The sequence below is a fragment of the Palaemon carinicauda genome, chromosome 25 (assembly GCF_036898095.1).
Source record: "Palaemon carinicauda isolate YSFRI2023 chromosome 25, ASM3689809v2, whole genome shotgun sequence".
Classification (NCBI taxonomy): domain Eukaryota; kingdom Metazoa; phylum Arthropoda; class Malacostraca; order Decapoda; family Palaemonidae; genus Palaemon; species Palaemon carinicauda.
In genome coordinates this window covers 102,324,075-102,339,625 of record NC_090749.1, presented here as the reverse complement: position 1 = coordinate 102,339,625, position 15,551 = coordinate 102,324,075, and the positions used below count along the sequence as shown (strand labels likewise).

At 42.2% G+C, this 15,551-nt stretch overlaps 1 protein-coding gene across 1 annotated transcript; it reads left to right on the top strand.

The window, feature by feature from the left end:
- Positions 1 to 208: 208 nt before the first annotated feature.
- On the top strand, positions 209 to 9,496 carry LOC137618758 (uncharacterized). The gene is made up of 5 exons (XM_068348940.1): positions 209 to 326; positions 5,278 to 5,943; positions 6,146 to 6,235; positions 6,625 to 6,819; positions 7,193 to 9,496. Exons 2-5 carry the CDS (start codon positions 5,284 to 5,286, stop codon positions 7,709 to 7,711), a joined length of 1,464 nt encoding a protein of 487 aa, XP_068205041.1. The 5' UTR covers positions 209 to 326; positions 5,278 to 5,283; the 3' UTR covers positions 7,712 to 9,496.
- The last annotated feature ends 6,055 nt before the right edge of the window (positions 9,497 to 15,551 follow it).

Genomic DNA, 15,551 nt, shown 5'->3' with positions numbered 1-15,551 from the left:
GTACCAGGATTTATAAAGTTCTCAGAGAAGAGAGAAACAGTTAAATGGCTTTAACTGTATATAAACCAATTTACCCCCTACCCTTTCCCCCTACCTAAAAAGAGGTAGGGGCGAGGTAAAATAAAACAATTATATAATAATACATGTTAAGCAACTCACCCCTTCCCCCCCCCCCTCTCTCTCTCTCTCTCTCTTTTTTTTTTTTTTTGCTCCAAGGTCTTGCACCTGAACTCCACAACCAGGTAGTCGTGCACACAACATCCAGTTGCTATTGTCGTGTATATTGGATTTGTCGTGTATTCCTGGTTATTTATCCTGACTGGGAGGTAGGTGAAACTAATTATACACATTAATTGATTTAAATAACTGTAATTAGTTAATGGATTAGCTATTTTCTGGGTTAAATCATGCATAGGTCTAGGGATTTCAGTGAATGCGTGGTAGCTTAAATACATGGTTTAGGATAAGGTAAGTGGGTATTTTATGTCTATATAATTGTTTAGATAGGAGTTTAGGGATTAAATATTTATAAAATGTATGAATTATGAGGATATTTATCATACATTATGTATTATCACGCCTAATTATATTACCAGATAAGTTTCAGGCAAAACCTTTAGACAAACCCGATGTAAAATGTATGAAACTTTCAAACTATGAAAATAATGAGACAAATGTAAAATAAATTACTAATCTATGACTAAAACTAAATACATGAATGTATTTAAATGTATTTTTAAATACATAATTTAAAGGGATGTTGCAAAATTTTACGCAATTGCCATCAATTGTCAGTTGGCAACACACGGGCGGTGTTGATGTCTCTCTGGTCAGAACATTTCTGGAAAACAATTCTTAACGTTTCATCAAATTAATCAACATTTCGTGAAAGATGTTGACTTGCGAATGTTGCAATATCATTAATGGTTGCAAAAGCTATAATAATCGTATGATATATTTATTAATATGGTTGTTTTTAACGTTAAAATCGACGAAATAGCGCTGTGTTGCAAGCCACGGTTAGCCATATTATACCACTCCGGGGTAAAATGACTTTGCAGTCTTATAGGAAAAAAGGTGGAAATTGCAAAAAAGAGAAAGATGTTGCAAGAATGGAAATTCCGGAATAGAAATTGCAAAAAATGGAAATTGCTACATGGAAATTCCATATTAAATTGAAAGGCGAAAGACACTGAAAGAAATAAATAAAAGTGTTTGATATTCGTGGCAGCTTCTAGACCGACCTGATTGGTATTATGTGGTAAATCTCTCTCTCTCTCTCTCTCTCTCTCTCTCTCTCTCTCTCTCTCTCATCCTCTCTCTCTCTCCGGGATATAATGCACGCCGGAACCGGATGTATATACCGAGAAATTACTGTTTTTTTTATTATCTATCATTTTGTTTCTCCTAAAATCAGACACGCCAACCCATTTAAAAGATGAATGTTACCATAACTCGTACTTTTTTAATCTTAAGGCCAACCTAGGTTAGAACGAACACACACACACACACACATATCATGATTAAGCCTTCGTATTTAATAATACTCATAAATGCTGGAATTATTCATCCAAATTTTGCATATTCTTAAATTTTTTTCCAATTATAATATTTACATGCGCCCCAGGTTGGCAACAGCCCCCCCCCTTGAGATGCCAGATGTTGAAATAAGTAATATTAAACCCCGTAAAAGTAGTGTTTTTATTAAGTAAAAATTCATTATGGAAATCAATTGATTTATAAATCTACGAAATAAATAGGGAATGTCCCCATATATAAAATTTCCACAAAGAGGAGGCACAGTGGCTAGCTGTAAATATGGCTTATTAACATTATTTTATCCCATACACTATAAATGCACCATACATCTAAATTTTTATCATTCATATATATATATATATATATATATATATATATATATATATATATATATATATATATATAATTACAGTACAATATTCCTCAAAGCCATCTAAGTAAAAAAAAAAAGAACCTGTTATATGGCAACATTAATTGACCACATGCAGCGTTGCCAAATCGAAGTCAAATCATATGACTTATTCATGTAACATGGCCGCTACTTTCAGATCATGGGTAATCCTGCAATGCTATTCAGAACATCATGTCTTAAGAATCTCTGTGTGAATACGAAAAAAGACTTTAACTTGGGTATATAAATATGTTTGAGAGAGAGAGAGAGAGAGAGAGAGAGAGAGAGAGAGAGAGAGAGAGAGAGAGAGAGAGAATCTTTGAATCATTTTGCCAAATAGAAATATCAATAATTAACAATCCTTCACTATTATTTTAGGCCTAAGCAGAGTTTTAAATATCTTAAAACTCTACAGAAGCTGACTCACCTCTCAAAAGTAGGTCTAACACTATTTATTTAGGCCTAGGACACTTTTAATCATGCTCCTATTAGCTAATCAACTTGTTGACTAGCATAGGCCTAGCATAAAACCACCAGATAGGGCATATATCTACTTTATGATCTCCAGGTTTAGTGAGTTATAAAATTGTATATTCACTGTCCTTTTATTATCACTCAGGGTTAATATAACCCCTTATAGAGGAACTCAAGTCACCCCTATAGAGTACAGCCCTATCTCATTAGCATGCATAGGATAATCTCTTGAACTCGCGTTGGCAACAGGCGGGTGGGATGTATATTTTGAGCCATCGATATGGTAACACAAGTCTCCTGTGGCGTGCTAAACCCTATTGTACTTTATATTTCTGTGTTTGAGAGAGAGAGAGAGAGAGAGAGAGAGAGAGAGAGAGAGAGTATACACATTTATTATCACAATACCAAAAGCTGTTTTTGTAACTTCACAAATAACCATACAGCCAGCTAAACCTATGACTGAGAGAGAGAGAGAGAGAGAGAGAGAGAGAGAGAGAGAGAGAGAGAGAGAGAGAGAGAGAGAGAGAGTATATACACATTTATCATCACAATACCAAAAGCTGTTTTTGTAACTTCACAAATAATTGTACAGCCAGCTAGACCTATGACTGTGTGAGAGAGAGAGAGAGAGAGAGAGAGAGAGAGAGAGAGAGAGAGAGAGAGAGAGTATACACATTTATTATCACAATACCAAAAGCTGTTTTTGTAACTTAACAAATAACCATACAGCCAGCTAAACCTATGACTTTGAGAGAGAGAGAGAGAGAGAGAGAGAGAGAGAGAGAGAGAGAGAGAGAGAGAGTATACACATTTATCATCACAATACCAAAAGCTGTTTTTGTAACTTAACAAATAACCATACAGCCAGCTAAACCTATGACTTTGAGAGAGAGAGAGAGAGAGAGAGAGAGAGAGAGAGAGAGAGAGAGAGTATATACACATTTATCATCACAATACCAAAAGCTGTTTTTGTAACTTCACAAATAACCATACAGCCAGCTAGACCTATGTCTTATGTCAACATTTCTAAAACTTTTGCTTTTCCCACTGAGGTCATTGGATCCAAGCAGGAAATGACATCAAATAAGTACTATCAACTTCTATTGATAACAGGAATAGATCCATTCGGTTAATACCACTGCCCAAATCAGTCTCATCAGCAGCACCTTAACTACAGTGACATACACTGCGCTGTATCGTTCTACCACGTTTGGAATCTTGCGCTTCGTGGATGCCAATTTGACCCTTTCATTCTATAACTTCTTGGTATCCATAACATCTTTTGTTAATTATTATCATGAATAATAACATATTTTAAAGGTAATATATGAAATGATAAATATTACAGCAGCGGAAGTCTAAACCAATAATTCATATAAATTTTGACATTCAATTCACCAAAAAATATCAATGTTAATTTTCAAGATATAACATTTTGAATCTCATGAAAGTTATAAGTGATCTGCTCGCTTTCATCGACTCGTACGTAGACGCAGGTCGCCTTTCAAGCGACGCTTAGATTTCTGACAGCATTGGTCGGCCGGTTTCCCCAAGCGTGGAGGAAAAGAACGGTCGGACGGTTTCCCCAAGCGTGGAGAAAAAGAACGGTCGGCCGGTTTCCCCAAGCGTGGTGGAAAAGAACGGTCGGCCGGTTTCCCCAAGCGTGGAGGAAAAGAACGGTCGGCCGGTTTCCCCAAGCGTGGAGGAAAAGAACGGTCGGACGGTTTCCCCAAGCGTGGAGGAAAAGAACGGTCGGACGGTTTCCCCAAGCGTGGAGGAAAAGAACGGTCGGCCGGTTTCCCCAAGCGTGGTGGAAAAGAACGGTCGGCCGGTTTCCCCAAGCGTGGAGGAAAAGAACGGTCGGCCGGTTTCCCCAAGCGTGGAGGAAAAGAACGGTCGGACGGTTTCCCCAAGCGTGGAGGAAAAGAACGGTCGTATTTGTAGGTAAAACCCGGCGCTGCGGTATCAAATCGCCAACATGATGCACGGTATCGACATCCACCTCTCGTCAATGCGAACAAGACCTCTTACAACCTTAGTTAGCAACTGTTTCTGACCATAGTAGGGTAAAGTCACACTCACTCACTCACTCCAGTGGTTCTTAGGCCACATTTTGACCCATGACCGCTCGTGATAGGATTCTCTGACTCTTCTCTATCCTGTGCCTGATGGAACCATTCATTCGGGTTTCCCCCAGAGATTCTTACATCCTCCTCCAAGCATCTTCTCCAATCTTTTCTTGGTTGTCCTACAGGTTTTCTTCCAGCAGCCTCAGTAGGGTAAAGTACCAAGGATATATCTTATTTACAATGTTGATAATTTTGTGGCCAGAGATGGCTATTAGTATCAAGGATTATAAGATTCTACCAAGAGCAACACCCAACAAAACAGTGATAACTTTGCCGTTTGTGGAGACAACGCTACCGTAGATCTCTGGCTTAGCTTTTCTAAGTAATCTTTGCTCTTAGCAGAGACTTTGAGGCAATACATATCTTACAACGTACGCTGACGTAATTTCTTTATATCAGGAAAAGTGGACATTTAAAAGGAATAGAAATATAATGCACTGATTATGAGAGAAGGTACATAGATATCTTATTTAGAAATTGTGAGGAAAAGAGAGCCACCGATTCTCGCGATGTCTGAACAAATCCTTTATTAGGAATAAGGACATGTTGAATCAATGATAATTCTTGTGTTTTAGCTACAGTCATCAGCCTTGACTCCTCACACTTTGAAACTACTAAACAGCTTCTTACCGTGTATTCAATTTGCCTTTCAATTTTGTGTTTTCTATAATTCTACGTCATCATAAGTTTAGCCAATATTTGGTAAAAAGTAAGATTTATTAAATGTTTGTTCTGCGTTTCCAGGAAGAAATGGCCTCCCAAGATTGTCAGGTGTGCCTCGAGGGATTTGACAACGAAGAGAGACGGCCAAGATGCCTCAGCTGTGGCCATACCCTTTGCACGTCTTGCCTGACAGACATCCTGGGTCAGGGTCAACTGCTTTGCCCTTTCTGCCGATTACCTCACAACGGGCCGGTGAATGCAGTGGAGGACGTACCCATTAACTACACCGTCGTTAGTCTCCTGGAAGACCCCATGTTCTCATTGGTCACCCAGAGAGACCAGGCCCTCCTCGCCGAGCTGAAACGCGAGGCCGGCGAGATGAACACTGAACACCTGGTCACTCTCAACTGCTACCTGACGCGGCTTCGGGACTTTCAGCAGAAGTTGGGCAGCCAGCAGATGATCCACCAGAAACACCTGCAGGCTCTGCAAGCCCTCCTCGGTCGGCACGAGTCGCTCCTAGGAGATATGGTCTCCACCTCTAACCAAGTTGCTGCAAGGATAGAGGAGGGAGAGGGAAAACGGACTGCTCTAGAAGCAGTGCAAGAGCAGATGAAATCTGCGTCGAGTCTCTTCGACGTCACAAAAGTGCACCAGGACCACGATAGTCGTACCCTCATGGTGCAAGAATGGGTTATGCAGGCACAAGAGGTTCTTGGCTCTGAAGCGCTCAGCAGAGCTAAAGAGGTCTTCTATTTTAGGCTTTGGTGTATTAAGTTAGACAATGTGTAAAAGTTTGAATAAGATTAATTTCAATTGATACATTATGAAATTCATTTGACTCTTTTTCTCTGTGAAAATAATCCTGTAAGACAGTTTTGCATCTAATAAGATTATTTATAAAAAAAATCTTGTTATAATTCAAACTTCTCCCATCTCTCCCTTTCAGGTTGAAATCGTCACAGGTTCAGCACTTGAAGCTGCTGTAGAACGGAATACTGCCGGTGCTGCGGCTAATTTCTCACCCCGTAAAGGCAAAGTAAGGTATTCTTCTTTATTCTGTCTCGATAATTTACGAAAACAAAGTCTGTTAACACAAAAGATCATTCACTGAAGCCAGAAAGCCTTAAAGCGGGTTTACACGGTCGAACTGTTTGTCAAACGCTGTTCGACAAACAAGTGTTTGATGTTCGAACGTGTGAACAAGGGTATTTGGTTGGCGAACAAGTTCGTCGAACGGTTCGAAGAAAGTCTATTCTCGTCTGACTTCTGTGGGTGGGGCTTCACTGCCCACAAAACTTATGCATTTGTGGCTGACTCCACCTCCTCAAACCGTTTGACAATCAGGTTCGACAACCGGGTTCGACCATGTAAACCCGGCTTTAGAAAACTGCCTCATTTGGTAATCTATTGGTGTCTCTTTTACAGTTCACTGACTTTAACGACATTCCAAAGTTCCTGGCAGAAATACTGAAGGCAGCATCTCTAGTGGGTAGTGATGTGTGGGCAGTTTACACCCAAGAAGGAAGGAGCCGCTGCGCCAAAGTCACGCCACACGAAGGATACCTACTCCTGCATGCGCTGCACGAAGGGACGCCACCAGTGTACACGCACAAGGTCGACGTAAGTAGCAAAGTACCGTATGTGGTTGTCTCACCTGGATAAGTAACCCTTGGAGAGAGCTCATAATCATTCTTTTAAACTTACAATTGCTAGCTCAATTTCCCGACATCTGCAAATACATGAATGTTACAGGTTGTACTTAAATCTTACCAAATGATATGACATCTACATTAATCATCTACATTGTTATTCACATTCAGTATGACTGTAGACATTGAAGGATATTTCATATATTTTCTGCTTAAATTTTCAAGACAGATTTTTACATTGTGCTTCTTGCTACACATTCATAGTTGAATGTTTCTTTCTTTCATTTAACGTGCAGTATAAGATTTTGAATCCCTGTTATAATAACAACTCCCACATCTTTCAGTATCTGGACGTAAGGACCATGGTGGACCGAGCACACATGCGAACGTTCTTGGAGTTTTCCTGGGATGGACAGGTGCAGGGAAAGGTGATCATCAAACTGGGTAATCTGGCCCCAAGGAGTCGCCAGTTCTTCTACCTGTGCTCGGGAGAGCGAGGTCCCTCGTACGCGAACACTCGGCTCTTTGAGGTGGAAAACCGAGGCAGGCCGGGAGAGCAAATCTGGGGCGGTGACTACGAGATGGGCGACGGAACTGGTGGAGCGGCGCTTCCAGGCCTGACTATGGGAGAACTCAGCGCGCACAGCGTGACTGCGGGACTCGTAGCCGGATTCTGTTATGCTAACGACCGCCAGCCTGCCCACTTCACCATCTACAACAACGACAATCCAGTTGCGTACGAGGAGTGTCCCATAGGCCTGGTTGAGAACGGTCTTGAGGTAGCCTGTAAAGCGGCTAAACTCCCCAACATTCAAGATGTCGTCATCAGCGATTGTGGAATTGTGTTTCCATTATGCGCGTAGACATCCATTGCTTCCATTCCAGTGTATCGTTTTGCAGTCTTGATGTGTTTCCACTGCAACAAAACATTAGCAAAGAAATATTCTAGTATCAGTGACATGTTATGAAATTTCTAATTCCCAAAACATCATTCAGTCTATGAATGACTTTTTCTTTGAACAAGTAGGGTACTTTATGATTTCTCCTGCTTGTAACTGTACCAAAAACATACTTTGATTTTTACATGAATGACAATATTGGCTGGTGCATATACTTCGTCGCTATAATTAAGAAAGAATCAGTTTAGTGCCAAAATCAATCCTTTAGTTTACCGTTTATAAGGTGAAGCATTGGCATCGTTGCCACAGGTTCAGGAAATAACGATAATTATAGTTGCTTTGTACATAGCTGTAAATATACTATTGCTTTTTCTCTTGAAAGCACAAACTTACTGTAGATAGTTAGCCTTTGGCAGCTTTGAATAATCTGTGATCTTGTATATAAGTAGCCATGCTTAGCAGTAAGTAATCCTGTTTGCCCTTTTTTTCTGTTATTACAAGAGAAGGAATCGCTTTTCCCTTCAAGGCATCTTTGCCGTCTTGAAAGAATTGGCCGGGAAACAACCGGGCATTCCAGCGTGGCTGTGAAATCTTGTCCGTCTGATTTCTTAATGTCCGTCCTTATTTTTTCATAGAATCGTTATATTTCTGATTGTACCGGAAGTGTTGGTGGAGTCTCCAGATTATTAAACATTTATTTTGGCATAATTTCTCGCTAAATGTGTCACTTTAACTGTCAATACACGTATCATCGCAGTATTATAGTTTTGAAAAAGACGCGACTTACTTTCGTGACGTATTTAAAGTTTTGATAATTTCCTAAACCTCCACGTAATCTCTCTTTGCAAAATCCATTGGAAGTAAGTGCTTCTCCCCCAGTGTATAAAGATACAGACCATCACACCTGATAGGTTCAGCTCTGAGAGTTGATCTGTAGTATAGGACTGTCAAACAAGCATAGAATTAGAAGCTGATTTTTATAAGATAATTGAAACGGAGAGCTTAAACGCGCGGTCAAATGGTACCGTTGGGATCAACGTATTTCAAATTCTAGCTTCAGTCGACCTCTGTCGCCGATTGGCAAGTTACTGCTTATTTGGCAAGGCTTAATTGTGGGAAGCACTAAATTTGCTAAGGTCTCAATTTCAGAAAAAAGATTTACGAATTCAAAATAAGAACAAAAAAACGTCGAGAGTTGTGGAGAGTACGTTCAAGACGAGGACGCGAAATCTCGGCAAGCGAGAGCAGAAATCAGTGATCAGTTTTTCTCCGTCCATATTCTCTCAGTTTATCTTCTTCCTAAAACTAAATGAGTCATAAATTAGATTAGGCAACTGAATATGTACATACAATGTAAATCAAAACACTAATATCTTACACCATGCTATTAGAGTGACGATTTACTACGCGTCGTTGGAGTGAATGTTCACTCCAAGTTATTGTTTCGAAGATTCACTCCAAGTTAAATAGGAGTGAGGATTTACTCCAAGTTTTTGGAGTGAGGATCTATTCCATAAAACTTAGAACACGTTCCATAACGGATGGATTAGCCTTGAAAGTGACGACGTATGTCACCGAATGAATGGCAAAGTGGAAACGCGAATGTTAATCTAACGATAACCATATTTTACACCTATAAAGACCACACGTCAGGTAGATTAAGATGAGATGAATTTATATTTATTGAATGTCTATTGTTAAGTGTCTTCGCAGATGAAATACGATTGTTATTTTTTATCATAATTTCCATATTAAAAGTTATATGAACTGAAACATTCTTGGTTTTCATTTCTTCCACTCTAGTTTCTAGATCTAAATCATCTTGATTGTTGTCTCCTATTCTCAATTTCCACAAGATTGTGTCGAGAGCTACCTGGTGCAAACGACCATTCCAGCTTGGGTGGTCAGCCATTTGATTTTGTCGCCCTTGGAAATGTGTTCAACATTAATTCAGCATCTTTCAATGAATCATTTACTACCTACAATTTCCCTTTGCACTATGAATATAAATCTACAGAGAGTGGTTAACAAGGGTCTTTGACGATTAAGTAATTTAAGAATTCACGATCCCAATATTTTGAGACGTACTCCTTCAATACCACTGACTATGTGCATGCAAATCCACCTAGCAAAACCTCACAGCAATTGTATGTACTCCTAGGTAGAAGTCTAATCTAAAAGTCTGATGACACTCCCATACATTGGTGAATTTAACATATTCTCTACATAGGTAAGGCGGGGATCAGTAAGTGTCAGAGGAGTACTGAATTTGACTGTACATAGACCTAAAGTCACGTATAAAGTGGTAGAAGTAGGAGCTAGGTCACTGCCATGTCCTTAAAGTTCCAAGAAACTGTGACCGCATAAAGGACCCCAGATTACCAAGCAACTGTTGTGGTTGACCTGTGAGTAAACCTAAGGGCCCTACAGCTCGCAAGGATGACGAGATCACGTTCACAACGGAAAACTTATCAAGTCGTGATTGCAGATTGATCCATGAACTAATAGATTGTCAGTCTCCGATGACTCTACTAAGCTGCCAATACCTAAGGCTGAAGAAGTACTCTATAGAGTAATATACCTGTAGCAAATAATGATTAACATATGTGACTGGATTCTTCTGCCAGTGCCGTACAAAGGAATTTTCTTCCTTTATAAACTAAACCGGCCCATAGAGGATTATTGACTAATTCCCCTAATAGAATATTTTTGTGCATTTTTTCAGAATTAGTTACTCAAGCTATTTCATTCATTTCTCCATCTGGGACTATATCCAGTTTCTGAGAGTCTTCGTAAATCTAAAGGCGCATTGAAAAGTTCAATTAATCAAATAGTATTCATAATTTCATAACATTTCTTTCTTGAATGATAGAGAAAAAAATTGAAAGTCACTAAGGAATCCCAAGCCTTTGAAGGCATTAATGCAAAAGCCTCTGAGATTGGCTAGTACTAGCAGTAGTTACAAGAAGGATGAAAGCACGGTGCTAGGCATGTGCCGTGGTATCTACACGTAACAGCGAGAGGAATCGAGTGAATTAGAGCAGTTTTGGACAGCATTTTTTAATCCATATTAATATTTCTCAACAAGAAAGACTTCACAGAAGCCCATAATTTCCGTGCATTCTTCGAACTCCTGATGATCGACCCCCAAAAAGGAATGACGGTAGATTTCTTTAGATAGGGTGAGGTCTCCTTCCCGCAACATATCACTCATAGATTCCAATTCCATATTGGCCGTATTTTCTGGCCAGACACTGTAATCCAAACGACAGATGCTTAAAAAAAAGGCTGTGACTGAGGAACGACCCACCAACACCTGAAACAGCCTCTGCCAGTTTGTTAAGGGCGAAGAGGCTCAACATTGATTAGGACTACGTAGTGATGTCTCTTAACTTATTGAGAGCACCCAGAGACTGTAAACCTCCACATCAGTCAAACCTCCTAAGAAGTAAACTTGGAGTATGCCTCAAGGGATGAGTTTCATTGAAGGCATAAATCTGGTCCCTTCCGGAAGTTAGCCAAATCTAGAAGCCGTCTGTTTGTGCATAGGCAAAGTGCTGGCATAATGGTGGTAAATGAAGCTTAGTAACTAAAGATAAACGGATGTTTGAGATTGATTCTTCTGTTTACGTACATTTATTAGTGAAGGGACAGGATCTAGAGAGGATTAAGAGATACTAGATTTAAAACAATATAAATCCAACAAAATGTGACATTTCTCTTTAATAAAAAACTATCAACTAAAGCAACTTGTATTAGTTGAAACGACCGTATGAAAGTAACTTGTGGATCCTTAGAAGGTGGTAGGATAATTGATATAAGGTACACTAAGACAAAAAAAAAAAAATACTGATGAACAATATTCACTGTAAACAGTCAGTCAACCACTGCTTACCAATGTGTGGTAAGTCAGCCATTTCACTGTCTATCGTTCCTTGGCATCATAATGATTCGAGCACATTGTGCACTGATAGTTTTAATACCTTGTGTACAACCCAATACAGAGTAATATTCAAGGCAATCTTGATGCCTAGTCGGCTAATATAATCTTGACTAAATTGGACATATCAATATTTGCCTTCTGGACAGCTGGTCTTAGACTATGGTGGCCGATAGGGTAACGTCCCTGACTCGTGAACGCCAGACTGGGGTTCAAGTCCCCCTCGGACTCGTTGGTTTCTTTAGTCGCTGCAACCTCGCCATCCTTGTGAGCTTAGGATGGGGGGTTTGGGGGAGCTTATAGGTCTATCAACTGAGTCATCAGCAGCCATTGCCTGGCCCTTCTTGGTCCTAGCTTGAATGGAGATGGGCATTGTCCTGTGTGATAGAACAATGTCACTGTCCCTTGCCCCTGTGATTCAAAAGCAGCCTTTAAACCTTTTAATAGGCTGCTATTTGGTGGGTGCTCTAACTGCCATCATTAGCCAGGCAATTTGCCTTTACAGAAGCAGATGCCTTCTCGCATTAGCTGGTTAGATAGTTTCTGGAAACCACCAGGAATCTCCAGAAGAGGGCAGCAGTACAAACACGCCAGGATATACATTATATGCCAGTTAAGTAACCCAGATGGAGAAGAGATAACAGTACAAGTATAAAACAGTTTTCTAGCTGATTAAGCCTTTCATATTCCATGATTTTTCCAGAATGTTGATAAACAGATTGGATTAAATCTTATGAGAAATGTTTAAAGATCTACATTCTGTGGTAGTATACAATGCCCTGTGGTAGGGGCGAAAGAATACTATAAGGCCGGGAGCACACTAGCGACTCTGTGGCGCCACAAAGTCACAGCATCCTGTGGCGGGGATGTGGTCTCCCATAGGTTTCCATTGTTTTCAAAGCCACGCCACGCCTGTGGCGGGGATGAGCGACAGAGAGCCACAGTCGCTTGCCACAGTCGCTAGTTTGTGCGGCAAAACTTGAAAACAATGGAAACCTAAGGGAGACCACATCCCCGCCACACGATGCTGTGGCTTTGTGGCGCCACAGAGTCGCTAGTGTGCTCCCGGCCTAACCGTACATCCAGCGCGTCATAGAATGTGACTAAAAGGACAACTTCTGCCTTACAGCATTGCTTTTTTAGCAAGAGGAATAGGCCCAGTGCCTATAATTATTATTATCATTATCACTTGCCAAGCTACAACCCTAGTTGGAAAAGCAGGATGCTATAAGCCCAAGGGCTAAAACAGGGAAAATAGCCCAGTGAGGAAAGGAAACAAGGAAAAATTAAATATTTTAAGAGCAGTAACAACATTAAAATGACAATTTCTGAGTAATTTGTATTTTTTCTAACATACTCACCACGTCCCAAACGATAGAAGGTAACCTTCATGTGTCCCTACCGACCGGAGCTTCCCTCCCCACAGGCCCCCACCCCCTAATCCCCAAGACCCCCTCGCACCTCCAAGACCTAATGACCCTTAGTTCCCCTGGGATGACCCAAGGGTATGCTAGGTCTAGCCTTCCATCTCAATCCCGGCCATTAGCGTATGGTCTCAGAAAAGTGGCATATGAAACAAAAAGATTGTATCGAGGTGAAGGATGGGTGGTGGGGCAGTTACTTTAATGGAAAGTAGTATGTATGTTAGGAAAAATACAATTTACCTTGAAATTGTCCTTTGTTCCAACCCGAATACTTCCAGCGTCCCAAACGATAGGAGCCTCAGGAGACGGGAAAATAGACCCTGATGAAGGGCTAGGGATTGCAGGTGCAGGGAGAGGAGCGAGTGGCCTGTTTGTGGATAGTAAACAAAGCAGGATGATTAATGGTGGAATGAAAGGTAACACTCAACAAGGGTCTTCTTTTTTCTTGCTGGGTTGATTCCTGGGGAGCTTGAGTAATAGGGTCCGAGACTCTTTATCCCCCGTCATTCCCACTGGTCCACTGCGTGTAGCCGCCCTTAGATCCTCTGCTGGGTGGCTACGAAGAGACCGAGCTTGAAGCCCTCCGGTGACTTGAAGGAACAGTCCTTGAGGTGGTGGGCCATAAATGTTGACTGCCTCGACCATATGCTTGCTCTTAGCACCTGGCCGACCGCCATGTTCCTCTCAAAGGCCAACGAGGTGCTGGTGCCCCGAATGTCGTGGGGCTTAACGGACCTGGGGGAGGCCTGGTCAGCTACACCCTCCGGATTGTCTCCCGGAGCCAGAAGGAGATCGTATTCTTCGATACTTCCTTCTTCACTCCGCCTGTTGACACGAACAGCCTTTTGATGTCCGGACAGAGGGGGGCTGTCCTGGCGAGATATTTCCTCATAACCCTCACAGGGCATAAAAGGAAGTCTTCCAGGTCATTAGACCTGGGGTTGGCCGGAATGGAGAAATCGTCAAAGCAGGTGTGAACTACCGCTGGGTTCTCTGTCTTTGCCACAAAGGAGGGGACAAACCTGAAGCACAACTCCTTCCAACCGTGGTAGTGGGAGACATCAGTAGATAGCCCGTGTAGCTCGCCTACTCTCTTGGCTGAGGCCAGGGCGAGGAGGAACACCGTCTTTAGGGTCAGTTCGCTATCCATAATCTGCTTCAGGGGTTCGAAAGGAGGCTACTTAAAGGAGTCGAGTACTTTGATAATGTCCCAAGAGGGGGCCAAGAGAGTCCTGGGGGGCAGGACTGTTTGAACCCCAACATCGTGAGGCACTTGGGGGAGCTTAGGTTTTAGCCCTTGTGGAGGAAGACCTGGTCCAGAGCCGCACAGAATCCCTTTACCACAGTGGGAAATGACATGCCCCGGTCCATACAAAGGTTTACCAGGAACTCTGCAATGACCGGGTTTGAGGCTTTGAGGGGTTGGATGACTTCCTTCTTGCGCCATTTGTCGAAGATTGTCCATCTTGCCTGGTAGATGGCCCTTGATGATTGTCTCAGATTTAAGGTCATCTGGCAGGCTGCCCTCTTGGAATACCCCTCTTTCCTTAATAAACGCTGGATAACCTCCATGTGTGAAGGGAGAGATTTTGGAGTCCATGGAACTTCAAGAAGTGGGGCTGCCTTAGCAAGTCTTGTCTTAGAGGCAGGGGCCACGGAGGCCCCGTTGCCCAGTATTCAGGTCTGTGAACCATTCTTTTTCTAGCCACTATGGAGTTATTAGTGTCAACTTTGCATGCTTTGCCTTCTGTAGACTGTTCAGGGTCTGCCGAAGAAAAGCAAAAGGAGGAAAGGCGTACACATCAAGTGTGTCTCAAGGATGTTGGAACGCGTCTTCCAGAACTGCTGTTGGGTCCGGAACTGGGGAGCCAAAGACTGGCAGCTTTGCATTCAAGTGGGTGGTGAAGAGGTCCAAGCAAGGTGAACCACACTTTTCTATCACCAGCCATGCTGCCTCCGTGTGAAGGAACCATTTCCCCGGAAGGACCTGTACCTTCCTGCTGAGGCCATCTGCCACCATGTTCCGTTTCCCTGGAATGTATCTGGCCGTTAGGGAGAGGACATTGTCCTCGGCCCAGGATAAGATGTCCACTGCCAGGTTGTGGATGCGACGGGATCGCAGACCACACTGTTTCTTCATGTAAGCAACTACGGTGGCATTGGCGCTCATCAGAGCCACCCTTCTTCCCACTAACGAGTCCCTCAGGGCATAAAGAGCTTTCTGGATCGCCCGTAGTTCGAGGCCGTTTATGTGGAAGGATTTCACTTCTGGGGGACTAAAGGCCCTTGGCTATCCTGTCTGGAAGATGAGCTCCCCAGAGGGGGGTTCAGCAGTGAAGCCCCCGCTCGGTTTTTCCTTGGGTCCAACAACCACCAGAGGGCTGCCTTGGTTGACTGGGATGGACATTTTCTTGCTGAAGGGAGCTGTCTTGCCAGGGCT